The sequence below is a fragment of the Orcinus orca genome, chromosome 10, assembly GCF_937001465.1.
Source record: "Orcinus orca chromosome 10, mOrcOrc1.1, whole genome shotgun sequence".
Taxonomy (NCBI): domain Eukaryota; kingdom Metazoa; phylum Chordata; class Mammalia; order Artiodactyla; family Delphinidae; genus Orcinus; species Orcinus orca.
The window spans coordinates 104,007,776-104,020,834 of NC_064568.1; the positions used below are offsets into that span (position 1 = coordinate 104,007,776).

A 13,059-nucleotide genomic window follows, 5' to 3' on the forward strand; every position below is an offset into this window, starting at 1 on the left:
CACCTGGCGCCCCGCGCGGCCCCGCCCCTCCCGCGCGGCCCCGCCTCCCGGCCGCGGTATTTGGGGCCCCCGGGGCCGTTGTCACCTCCGCTGCCGCCCCGCCCGCTCCGGCCGCGCGCCCGGTGAGTGTCCGGGGCGCTCGGGCCCTGGCGTTGGGCCTGCGCGCGAGGCGGGGAGGCGGGCGGGCGGCCGGGTCGTGACCGCTGAGGACCGGAGGGGTGGACGGGGGCGCGGGTCCAGCTGGGGTTCCCTTTCGGATCCGGCGGAAGTGACGGCGTGGTGAGTGTGGCGGCCGCCGCCGCCCGGGACGCAGAGGACCCTCGGTCACGCGCACGCTTGCATGGGGGCGGCGCCGAGCCTCCCCGGGGGCCACTCCGGGCCCCGCGCGCACAGGTGACCCCCCGCGGGCGGGCGCCGCAGGGCGCCGGGCGTTGGGAGCCCGGGCGTGGGTGGGGCTGGGGCCCGAGAGAAGCCCGGGTGGCTGCCCAGGCGGCCCGGCTGCCCAGCGGTCTCCCGCCCACCGGGTGGCCGGCGCTCAGGCGCTTTCGGGGGCCTCAGTGAGGACCATTCCGGATCCTGGCACGTGTGTTGTTTGTTAAACTCGCTGCAGGCACGGTGTTGCAAGGTTCGGCATCTTCAGGGCTAAGAGGACCCCCGGGGAGAGGTTTTAGTCATACCTGGGGTTGCGCGTGCTGGGTGAGGTCGGCTCTTCAGGTGCTTTCTTCCCCTTCCCCCCCCCCCACCATAAAGCTCAGTTTTGAGGGAGAGAGTATGGAAAATTAGTCCTCACATGCCGCCAGGAATACGCGGGTGCTGGGGGAAGCTGGGTCAGTGTTGGCACGGCCCCTCCCGGCGCAGCTGGTGTACCTTATGGCCGAGTGGGGAGGGGGAGTGTGAAAAGTAGCCTCTGGACTGAGGTCCTGTGGCTGCGTGGCCGAGGCTCAGAGATGTGCCCCGGCATCAGCAGGAAGGGCTGTGGTTGTCAGGGTTCTCGGCGTGTCCGGCTCTTCCCCACCGCGCGTGAGTGCCTGCGTCCCCGGCTTTAGGCCACCCCAGAGAAGGAGCACAGTTTTAGTCATACTTGGTCATGTAAGCTGAGTATTTAAAAGCAATATATGAGGCCAGTTCCAATCCACGGCATTTTGTTACAGTTGAGCTTATTGTGGGTAAAACCAGCAACCGTAGAGTGAAATTAGAGTGAATGGAATCACCATTCTTTTCTGTTTATACAAAGAGTGGCCTCCATCGCACCCAGTGTTTGTCGTTAGATAGATAGACCCCAGGGAAGGCCACACACCGTACACTGCCAAGCTTGCTGGACCTGAGATCAGGCCTGGACATCAGCAGAAAGAAAGGAACGTGTAGTTCTACCACCATTTATTGAATATACCCGCTTGTGCCTCACAGTAAACCTGTAAAGTAGAAGGAATCATCCCGTTTATGTATTAGACAACACACACACACACACACACACACACACACACACACACACACACACACACACACACACACACACACACACGCTGCCCCAGAGACCAGGTGGGGACAAAGCAGGAGCCCAGGTCTCCATTAAACCAATCTTTAATAGTAAATCCTCTCGGAAATTAAGGCATCCTAATCCAAGAAGACAAGAAGCACAATTAAATAGTGACACCTTAAAAAATTATTAAGACTTGATCAGTTGAATTAAACCAATTATGTACATTAACTGCCGAAGGTTACTGATGGTGCCACAGGGAAAAAATGGTGCCAAAGATAGATTGGTTAGACTTGTTTTACACACACACACACACACACACACACACACACACACACACACACACACACGGCATAGTTCATTAATGAAACCTTAATGCTGGTTTTTATGTTCATGATTAAATATATTTTAAAAGGCATATTGTTATTGAAGCTGTAAATAATTTTGAAATATATGATGAATTTAGCAAGTGTGTGTGTGCATGTGTGTATACGAAGGACACTCTTGGCTGTCTTATCTACGGAAGCTAAAATGTAGGGGCTTGGAAAGCTGTTGATAGGTGTTGTGTTTGCTGTGTGATCCTGTGAAATGTGTATCGTTGTTACTGGTATGTGCATTGAATGGAGAAGAGCTATCCCTCAATATAAAAACCCCACTAGATTGTCTATAATTTTCTTTGATATCTGGAGTGTCTTCGTGGTAAACTGTTTGAATTTGGTCCTATTTTTCTTTCTTTTTTAGGATTAAGACCTCTTTAATCTTTTTATGATTAATTATTAAGGATTTATATATTATCGCAAAGTGATAATGAGAATCAGGTTATGATTATGTGGCAGGTTATTATCAAACAGACAAGAAGGATCTTGATAAATGGGACTCGGAGTTTGGACATTTATTTCACAATTAACAGAGGAACCGGGTAATGGGCGAAGAAATGGCTTTTAATGTTTTTCTCTTGCTCACAAAAATAGTTTGTGGGTTTGTGACCATGTGATTAGCATCTTCCTTTCATAAAACCCTGCTGAAACGACAATGAAGGAACCTTGTGAAGCATGAAAAACACAAGGACAGAGAAGAGAGAGAGGAGACAAAGAGTGGACAAGAGCGGTCAGAGGTTTTGGAGGAGGGAAGTGACCAGGGGAGGGGCTGAGTGCCGAGGAGGGGAAACAGACCAGAAGGGGCGGACAGGCTCAACGTTGGGGCCCGAGCGCCAGCAAAGGCAGGGGTGGAGTGCAGGGCTGCAAATGGGGCCTGGGTAGAAAGCGTGTCCACAGACTGATGTGACCCCCACAGGCCATCTGCTCTGCAGCGGACAGCCACCCTCCTTGCCTTACCCAGAGCCCAGTAGGAGATCAGGTCTCACCCCTGCAGGATCTGATGCGCAAACTCAGGGACCCCCAGGCATTGGACTGAGAGGAGGGGATTATGGGTCCTGTAGAAACCCCCCAGCCCCTACCCTGCCTGCAGCCAGACCAGGGGGCTCCTCCATTTGCTGGTTGCTCAGTAAAAAAAAGCTACTGACCCCTTTATCGCACACATCCTGCCATGTGAGCAGTTTCCAACCTCGTTTTGTGTTTCCCTCTTAAATATGACTGACATCCCAGGATTGTCAAGCATTTGTGGAAAGCCTGTGTATGAAAGAGACCCAAATAATATAAACACCAGCACAATAGCAGAAGACCCCAGGAGAAGAGAGACGATACAGGGAGCAGAAGACAACACCACAGACGGTGATTGACGTTCTCCAGGGAACTGGGGTGGGGGGGAGGCAGTAAAGAAGGAACAGCAGAGAACAAGGAGTCTTTAGCAATTAAAGATACGATGGCTGAGACTGGAAAAAATCAGTAGAAAAATTGCAAGAGAAAATCATGAGTATCTTCCAGAAAATGGAACAAAACGTCATTGTGATGGAAAATGCAAGAGAGGGGGGTAGATGAGAGCAGAGCTCTCTACCACATGCAGAGAGCACAGAGCAGCCGTGCGATCCCAAGTGCCCGACAGATATCACCTGTGCCTGCCACTCGTGCAGGTATGAGGCCCAGAAAAAGAGAACAGTCGGTCTGCAGGGAACTGACAAGTGCCTTAAAAGTTCCCAGAGAGGGACTTCCCTGGCAGTCCAGCGGTTAAGACTCTGCGCTTCCAATGCAGGGGGCCCAGGTTCGATCCCTGGTTGGGGAGCTAAGATCCCACATACCTCACGGTGTGGCCAAAAAATGGGGAAAAAAAAAAGTTCAGTTCCCAGAGAGGAAGGGAAATTTTCTTGATTTGCTAGACTGAAGGGGCCCACCAAGTGCACGGCAAAATGAGTGAACGGGGCCCATCGATGGAGGCTGCCGAACCGGCAATCATATGGGGTGGGAGGATAAAGACATTTTCAGACATGCGAGAAGTCAAAACGTGTGTATTCTGTCTTAGAAAGCTATTGGACGATTCGCTTCATCAAAGAAGGGAGTAAACCGTGAAGCAGGAAGACATGGGGCCCAAAGGAGTGTCTGGGGGCTCAGCAGTGCTCAGGCTGAAGAGCAGTGAGTCCACAGTGGAACCGTGGGGACGGCGTGGCTGGCAGACAGTGGGATCCACACATCGGTACAACCGAATAGGAGGCTGGGACCACTGCAGCCCGGGTGGGCGTCTCTGAGCTCAGCTGTGTTTGAGGAAAGTCAGGGGCGGGGTGGTGGAGGAAAAGTTGACGTGCTGTCTCCCCTTCACAGCGTGGTGTGTGAGGGGCTTGGGAGGAAGCATCTGCCCAGCTTCGCCTCAGCAGCACCAAGACTCACGCGCTCCTTGAGGAGTCAAGGGTTCGGTTTTGTGCTTTACAACTTTTCCATGAAGCCAAGAGAGGGCCTGACACTTGGTGTCTTTGGACTGGGAAAAAAATTCAAAATGGATGTAAGACCTTGTTGTTGCTGTAAAGGGAGGGTGTTGGAGATCAACATCTCAAAATAAAGTAGATTAAAGAGAAGCCCCCACTTGTGACGATTTGAGCACCAAGAAGAAAACAGACATCGACTCATTGAAATACCTTGTTTGTAAAAGATCATGAGTCTATTAATAAGCTCAGATGAGGCAGACAAGGTGAGCTTTAAAGAGGCACAAGAGAGCTTCAGTCCTGTTTCAGTATTTTGGGGTGGCCTGCCCCAACCCCATCAGAACACAGATTATCTGGTATATCCCCTTCCTCATGGAGGGAGCGGAAATCAGGTAACTGACCCGGGGTGCCAGAGCTGGGACTGTGAGCCTGGTCTCCGTGCCTTTTCCTCTGAGTCTCCTGCTTTGTTTTTCCCAGTTCAGTGTTTAAGACCAAAGCTGCTTTCTGTGCAAGAACTATTGATCTTTCACCTCCAGTTCCCTTCACACAATACACAGAAGTACACTGATTTCTCCGCGGCCCCAGTAGATGCTGTGGGCTGGCCAGGCCAGTGCTTTCCTGGGGGTGGGGGTGGCGGCGATGAGGGCAGGTGTGCTTTTCGAGATCAGTGACAGAAAAGTCGGAGCCTGAAACAGATTTGCTGGATGTTACCAGAGACAGGGTGCTTTATTAATGGCGTCTCTCAGGTTGGCATTTCCATTTGAATCAACACTCCTTCGACATCTGAGGGAGAAGTGCGTGCAGATGGTGAAATAGAGTCCTGGATGGGTGGGGAGGGGGCTCGTGGGACATCTTCTTGGCCAGGTGACCTTGCAGCAGACCTAACACACACAGGGCCCTACAGCCCTGTCCTTCCTCAGTTCATGAAGGGCCCTGGGGCTGCAGCGTCTCCTGGTAGACTGGCCGTCTTGGTGGCCCTGTCCCCAGGCCAGAGGATGACCTGTGCGGTGTGTGTGTGTTGGGGGGGGGGGGCGGGCCTGAGTCGTGACGTCTGACTGCATCAGGGATGCTGGAGGCTGTGCTTCTTGCGTGAGTCCCCAAGTGCCCTCGTCCAGAGTCGGGCAAGGAGGGCCTGGGCCTGGGGGGCAGCAAGGGCCTGGGGACAGGGCCTTTGATTTGGGCTTTGGCACGAGCTGAGGCCGCATAGAAGGAGAACTGGACGTCAGAGGTGTTTGTTTTTAAGGCTTTCGTGCCTCTTTGTATGTGATTTGATCTGTCTCTTACCTTAAGGCTTCCGGTTATCCTAAATGGGGGCCTTGCTCCCGCATTACAGAAACATTCAACCATCTTTTCTTGTGTAACTGTGTCGTTGGATTTATCATTTTGAATGACTTTTAAATTATGAAATAATACATATAGGCCCTTAAACACACCAGACAATACAGAAATGAAAGCAAAGGCGAATAGCTCCTTCCCCGATTCCGCCCCCAGCAAGTACCCAGGATGTGGGCCCTCCCGCTCCCTTGCTGTGCTATCCGCGTCACTGTTCACTACGTGTTAGAAACCCACAAAATAATGCTGAGGGCCCCCGCAAGAGAAATCGAGTTTTGTGCCTGTACCTGTTTGCTCGCTGAACCAGTGTCAGCGGTAACTTTTAACAGCAGGTGAGACACGGCCGACGCGTAGCCTAGATTTACGCGACGCTGATTTTAAATCCATCATTTCAGACTCGCTGCCATGGATGCTCTGTTGGAAGCGAACGGCACCTTTGCCTTGACCCTTCTGAAACATCTGGGTGAAGACAGCTCGCAGAATGTGTTTATCTCACCCATCAGCATCTCCTCTGCCCTGGCCATGGTCCTCATGGGGGCACAGGGAGACACCGCGGCCCAGATGTCCCAGGTACGTACCTGAAACCAGTTCCGGGCGATGGCAAATGCTGTTACTTTCTAGTTGAGTTGGTCCTCCATGTTTCACATCCCAAAGGCCTTGCTCTTGACACATAACCCCCTCTGTGCTGCCCCGTCCCCTGGGCCTCCCACACCATGTCTCTTTGGCAGGTGGCCGGGCCTTCCTGACAGCTCAGTACCTGACTTCCAGGAGGACACGCTTGAATGAGCAAGTGCTCATCCAGCCTCTGCTCTGATGCGCTGGCCAAGGCCCGGCTGGCAAGGCCAGTCCTGCAGTGAAGTCCAGACCAGCCCGAGGCAGGCTGCGCGGGGCATGAAGGTCCAGCTCCTGCGGCCACCGATGGCAGCCATAGTGTGTCCTCTGGCCCCGCCCAGCATTCACAGCCCGCCCAAGGCCCAGCATCTCATCCCTTCTTGGGGCCGGGCTTGGGCTCCAAGTCCAGGAGGAGCAGGGCTGTTGAGGCTCCTGGGTGCAGAGCTCTGTGAACTAAAGGCCGCCCCACTCCTGGCACACCTGGAGAGACAGGGAGGGATCACCCTGCGCCGTGGGGAGGTGCCAGCGCGCTCAGGCTGACGAGGCCCACACTGAGTGGCCTAAGCAGGAGCCGTTTCCTTCCTCACAGCTCTGGAGGCTGGGTGTCTGGGATCCAGGCTGCTTCTGAACCGTGTGGGTCTCTAACAGCAGCTTAAATTCTGCTTCCCTGAGCAGGGGCACGGGCACAAGCTCGTGAGGCAGGGCTCCGTTGGGCTGGGGGACGATGTCCTGAAGCCCGTTGTCTGGCTGAGAGGCTCTCGGGGCCCTGCCTCAATCTCCAAGGTTTAACCAAGTGTCCTGATCCTGCCCCTGAGGGCTGTGCTTTGCGTTTGACCTTTGCCCTGAGGCCGTCACTTACTTTCAGAATCATTTGCTGGCTGGAGAGGCTGGGAGGGAGAAGCATTCTCTCTTTCCACCCAGCAAGTCCTGGGTTGCAAATATTTCCTTTCAATTCTGCTTGACAATGAAATAGCTCCCTCTTCAGCTCGTCCTTCTCTTCCCTCACGCTTTCCCAGGCGGCTACCGATGCCGCATTCTTCCCGGGCATCTCCTTACGATTCCCCGGGGAGAGGGCCAGCCTTCCCGCGGCTGCAGGTGGCAGTGGTGTCCGCACTGTCCTCCCAGCCTCGGCCAGCTGCTGGGTCCAAAGCCAGCGCCCACGTTCTAGCTTTGTGCTACAGGAGAACCATGCCTGGACGGCTGCCTGGACCTTCTATGGCTGCAAAAGAAACAGCCCTGCAGCTGAGTGGCTGGGAATGACGACGGTAGCTTTTCAGCCTCTGGCCTGGCCCCATGGTGCCCGCTGGGCTCACTCGTGATCTAGGAAGGGCCCTGGTGCTGACTGTTGGCTGGGGCCTCCGTCCTCCCACAAGGAGCTCTCCCCGAGCAGTGTCAGCTCCCCAGGGCTGTCCGCGACGCCCCCAACGGGTAGCGGGGACTTTCCTAGACCGTGAGGGCTGGGGGACGAGACAGCAAATGTGGAGCTGCCGGGCCGTTTTCGGCCCAGGCCTGGAAGAGTCACCTCTGCTGTGTTCTGCTGGTCAGAGCACGTCCCAGGGCCAGCCCAGACCCGAGGACGCGGCGTGTGTGTGCGGAGACGGGAGGCCTGGCGGGCAGCCTTGTCTGCAGACAGACCACAGGAGTGGGCGCACGGAACTGAGCTTGCAAAGGGGCATTTCTGCTCCTGCCGTCACTGCTCGAACTCCCTGCGGGAGGGAGGCCGGGTGGCTTCCAGGAAGCATTGTGTCTTTAACTGGGTGAATCTCGTTTTAAGCTGCAGTGAGGATCAGTGTGGTCCTTAGGCTGACTTTAGTGTTGTACCCATTTCCTGTAGTCAGGGCACACGGAAGTTGTGTATTTTTATCTGTTTTTGATTTCAGGCACTTTCTCTAAGCAGAAGCAGTGACAGAGGTGGAGACGTCCACCAGGATTTCCAGAACCTCCTCACCGAAGTTAACAGGACCGGCACACAGTACTTGCTCAGAACCGCCAACAGGCTCTTTGGAGAGAAGACTTATGATTTCCTCCCAGTAAGTCATACTCGCTGCTTTTACTAAGAAGGTAGAGACCAAGGCGGCGGGGAGGTGGCTGGGGGGACCTTGTGGTGCAGCAGAGGGCCTGTGGGCTGAGACGCACACGGGTGGGGTGACGCAGGACCCCGCGCACTGCCGTCCGCGATGGCAGCCACTGGACACGCAGCTACTTATGTCCCAGTGTCGTTAATTCAGTGCAGGTGAAGTGAAGTCTTCAGTCCCCCAGTGGCACCGGCTGCAGTTCAAGTGCCCGTAGCCGCAGGTGGCGCCCTTCTGAACGGTGTGGATTTAGGACCTCACCACGAGCGCTGAGGAAGTGGTGGCGTGGGGTGCAGGGTTCCCATGTTACTGTGGGACAACGGGCCCTGGTTCACGGCCGGCGGTTCCGAAACACCGAGGGAGCCGTGGCCCTCACCATGGTAGGAGCCCACTGGGCACGGCCGTGGCCCTGCAGTTGCTGCGTCTCAGTGCCAGCGTCCTGACCTCGCTGGTGTGGCGTCCATGGCATTTATTTGGCATCCAGACCATGCCTTTTCTTAGTTTGTATTTATTATTAAATGTAGCTGAAGACTGAGAAAGGATTTAAGGTTAATTCCTCGCGTTCATTTGTACATTGCATATGTAAACCATCAAATTATCAACGTTCTGACTTGGGGTGGTGAGGAAGTAGGCTCCTGGCGTTGATTGTTTTTGTAGCCACGCGATTATGTTGCTCTGTGTCTCCTAGTCTTTCAAAGATGCCTGCCGCAAGTTCTACCAAGCGGAGATGGAAGAGCTGGACTTTATCAGCGCTGCGGAGGAATCCAGGAAACACATAAACACCTGGGTGGCCCAAAGGACAGAAGGTGAAGATACGTTGTTATTTCTGCTTTCCTGCTATTTTCTAATTAATTTTATTGGAGTAGAGTTGATTTACAGCGTGGTGGTAGTTTCAGGTGTGCAGCAAAGCGAATCAGTTATTCCTACACATACATCCACTCTTTTTTAGATTCTTTTCCCATATAGGTCATTACAGAGTATTCAGTCGAGTTCCCTGTGCTGTACAGGAGATGTTTTCATAGTATTTTAATTAATCTTATTGTCAGTTCCTTCACAAGAGCATCAAATGTAAACAGGAATGATTTTTTTTCTCTGAATAACTGTAAACTTTAAAAATCTACTTTTGAAATACAATCAGTGTATAATTATTTTCTCCAGCTTTTTCCCTCTCCTCATCAATGTTTGGTGCACCTCTTCCAGGACAATCTTTCTTTTTGCGGTACGCGGGCCTCTCACTGCTGTGGCCTCTCCCGTTGCGGAGCACAGGCTCCGGACACGCAGGCTCAGCGGCCATGGCTCACGGGCCCAGCCGCTCCGCGGCACGTGGGATCTTCCCGGACCGGGGCACGATCCCGCGTCCCCTGCATCGGCAGGCGGACTCTCAACCACTGCGCCACCAGGGAAGCCCCAGAACAATCTTCACTTTAATTTTGTTGTTGTCGTTGTTAATGTTAATATAATCTTTATTTTCACAAATAGTGTAAAGAAAAATTTGGTTGCAGGTCTCAAGCTGCCTGCCTGTCCGTCACCGCTTGTGCTCTGCGGGTGACTGAGCGTCATTGCAGGACACTTGGTTAAGTCCTCAGCCACCTGCGGCTCTTAATTTAAATGTTCTCCACACAAGCTACAGCCTCTCACCTTCAGGACAATCCCTGAAGCGCAGGCATCCAACATTCCTTTCTCTCCCACTGGGAATTATCCTGCACATATTACTTTGTTCATTTTTATGTTTTATTCAACCGGTGGTGTTTTTCTGACCAGAGCTTTAAAAGTTTTTGTCGCTGCCTTTGTTTTAGGGGCCAGTCTCCCTGTACATGGTTGTTTGGAGGACGGCGAGCCCCTTGGTCTGTGCACTTGACCCCTCAAGAAGACGGCCCAGTGAATGTCGTCCCGATGCCTCCGTCAGGAAGCCCTTTAGCTAACTGGTTCTTTAATTCTTCTTTTCAGGAAACATTATAGACCTGCTGTCTCCAGGTTCAGTGGACTCCATGACTTCTCTGGTTCTCGTGAACGCCATCTACTTCAAAGGAAACTGGGAGAATCAGTTTAACAAACAGCACACCAAAGAAAGGCCGTTCAAAGTCAGCAAGGTGAATATGGGTATTTCGCAATAACAGAGGAGGTTCTTGGAAACAGTCCCTGTGTTCACATTGGTTTATAGAACATGCGAGAAGGCTGACCTCAAGTAACTGGTGCTTCGTGTGGCCTTAGGCAGCCCAGCATCCGGTCTCCCAGCAAACCTGGGGCCTTCTTCTCGCCCTGCCCGCCCCCGCACTGTGTCATCAAACGTGGTCCATGCTGCCGCTGGGCATTCTGTCTGTATCGCACATCCCACGGTGTAGCTCTCAGACTGAAGGTCCTTCCTGGCTTCCCAGAACTTTTGAGATGAAGTTCAAACTCCAGACTATGGCACGTGAAGCTCTTTGTGGCCCTGGATCCTACCCATGTCTCTGTCTTCATTCTGTCAGTACCTGTATATCCCCCTTTCCTCTCCAGCGGCGTCTGGAAGCCTCCCTAGCAGTGCCCCCAGCCCGGTTTCTGTACCCCTCCTCTGAGCTCTCACAGAGAGCTGTGGCACCGATCTCCCGGGACCCCTCTAGCCCCTGTGCAAATGCAGGACCAGGGAGGTCACTTGGGAGTTGTCACGATGACCGGGGCTGGGCTGACAGCAGCGGGGGTGGGAAGCACAAGCTTTGTGTCTTAAAGGTGGAGCCAGGGCTTCCCTGGTGGCGCAGTGGTTGAGAGTCCACCTGCCGATGCAGGGGACACGGGTTCGTGCCCCGGTCCGGGAGGATCCCACATGCCGCGGAGCGGCTGGGCCCGTGAGCCATGGCCGCTGAGCCTGCGCGTCCGGAGCCTGCGCTCCGCGGCGGGAGGGGCCGCAGCGGTGAGAGGCCCGCATACCGCAAAAAAAAAAAAAAAAAAAAAAAGTGGAGCCAGCGCAGTTTGTAATGAGTCAGATGTGAGTGTGAAGGACGGGGGCCAAGGACACTCCCGGGTTTTTGACCCCGGGATGAATGGTGTTGCCATCAGCCGAGATGGGGAAAATTATAGATGGAGCAGCCGTGGAGGGGAACACGAGGAGCCAGCGTGAGAGGTGACACTGGAGGTTTCTGTTATGTCCAGATGCACGTGTTGAGTAGGCAGTAAAATTTATGCCTCTGGAGTATCGGGGGGAGGTCCCGGCCAGGAATATAAATGTGGGAATTCTGTTTAAAGTCACGGGACTGAGATCACCGCAGAAAAGCAGCACGAGGCCTGAGCCCTGGGTGCCCCAGGGTTTGGAGGCGGAAGCAGTGAAGGTGAGCTGGCAAGAGGGAGGGGACTGGTGTGGTGTCTGGAAGCCACCAAAGTGTTCCTGGGGCCCAGAGGGGCCGGCTCTGCTGACTCGTCCAGTGTCTTGTTTCAACTTCCTGTTTATCCATTCCTTTACAGAATGTGGAGAAGCCTGTGCAAATGATGTTTAAGAAATCCACGTTTAAGATGACCTACATCGAAGAGATATCCACGAAGATTCTCGTGCTTCCCTACGTCGGCAGCGAGCTCAATATGATCATCATGCTTCCCGATGAAAACACCGATTTGAAAACGGTAACTAAGCGCTAATCGCGCCGTGGGGGGAAGGGGGTCCCGTCTGAATCCCCGCCCAGCAGGCTCCCCGCCTCCCAGCAGGAACCCTTTCTGCAGCCGGCACAGCTCCCCTGGCCGCCCCCTCGAACCCACGGTGCGGTGCGTGTGGGCCACGGCAGACGCTCCCACTGGGCAGCGTTGCTCTGGACCCGAAGCCCTTCTACTCACCTCTTCTAGGTGGAAAAGGAACTAACTTATGAGAAATTTGTCGAGTGGACGAGGCCGGACCTGCTGGATGAGGAGGAGGTGGAGGTGTCCCTGCCCAGGTTTAAGCTGCGGGAGAGCTACGACCTGGAGGGCGTGCTCCGCGCCCTGGGCGTCACCGACGCCTTCGAGGGCGCCAGGGCCGACTTCTCCGCGATGTCGGCCCAGAGCAACCTGTGCCTGTCCCGGGTCGTGCACAAGGCCTTTGTGGAGGTCGACGAGCAGGGCACGGAGGCGGCCGCCGCCACCGCCGCAGTCCTGATGCTGCGCTGCGCCAGGATCACCCCCAGGTTCTGTGCCGACCACCCTTTCCTCTTCTTTATCCAGCACAGCAAGACCCGCGGGCTTCTGTTCTGCGGCCGGCTCAGCTGCCCGTGAGGAGGCAGCGGCCACGGGCAGCCCCGCTGGGTCCTGCCGGCCCGCTTTCCCGGGTACTCCGTGACGCGCCTGCGACCCAAAGTGGCCTTGACGACAGTCCAGAAATAAAGGGGCTGATCGAGAACGCCTGTGTCTGTGTGTTCGCATGTCCCGTGCCCCCTAGGACCTGCATTGCCATTCGGGGGAGGGCGGTGACGCCCGGCAAGTGCCCTTGCTCTGAGGGGCGCCCCTCGCCCTCCGCGTCCAGGCCCTCAGGGAGAGCAGGTGCTTCCTCCCTCCTCTGCTCAGGGGCCCCTGTTTGCGAGAGAACAGAGGGAAGCAGAGGCTGCGGCAGCCACAGGGAGCGGGCTGCAGAGACCCTCAGCGGGGTTCTGTTCCAAGAACCCCGCTGTTGTGAGCCCTCCAGAAACCAGCATAGAGGTGGGGAGAGCCAGTGACCCAGACCCGTGAGAAGTCAGTCCCATTTCCCGCTGTGTCTGCACTTCGAGGGGTCTGCGGTCACAGACCTCTTCAGATGCACAGCTACCCACTTTCCCTGAAAATGC

At 54.8% G+C, this 13,059-nt stretch overlaps 1 protein-coding gene across 3 annotated transcripts; it reads left to right on the top strand.

Moving 5' to 3' along the window:
- Position 1: 1 nt before the first annotated feature.
- On the top strand, positions 2–12,638 carry LOC101275550 (serpin B6). Of its 3 annotated transcripts, none has more exons than XM_012537190.3 (7): positions 2–122; positions 6,014–6,188; positions 8,111–8,260; positions 8,991–9,108; positions 10,250–10,392; positions 11,738–11,893; positions 12,110–12,638. In XM_012537190.3, exons 2-7 carry the CDS (start codon positions 6,024–6,026, stop codon positions 12,512–12,514), a joined length of 1,137 nt encoding a protein of 378 aa, XP_012392644.1. In that variant the 5' UTR covers positions 2–122; positions 6,014–6,023; the 3' UTR covers positions 12,515–12,638. The 3 variants fall into 3 exon arrangements, with proteins under 3 accessions (XP_012392644.1, XP_033263902.1, XP_004281143.1); XM_033408011.2 differs by lacking the exon at positions 2–122 and adding an exon at positions 183–279; XM_004281095.4 differs by lacking the exon at positions 2–122 and adding an exon at positions 247–393.
- Positions 12,639–13,059: the final 421 nt, after the last annotated feature.

Excerpts from the sequence above, each read along its gene's own strand:
- LOC101275550 (XM_004281095.4), top strand. The coding sequence starts at position 341 with ATGGGGGCGGCGCCGAGCCTCCCCGGGGGCCACTCCGGGCCCCGCGCG. Across the intron at positions 394-6,013 it reads TCCGGGCCCCGCGCGCACAG|ACTCGCTGCCATGGATGCTC; the intron begins GTGACCCCCCGC and ends CCATCATTTCAG. Across the intron at positions 6,189-8,110 it reads CCGCGGCCCAGATGTCCCAG|GCACTTTCTCTAAGCAGAAG; the intron begins GTACGTACCTGA and ends TTTTGATTTCAG.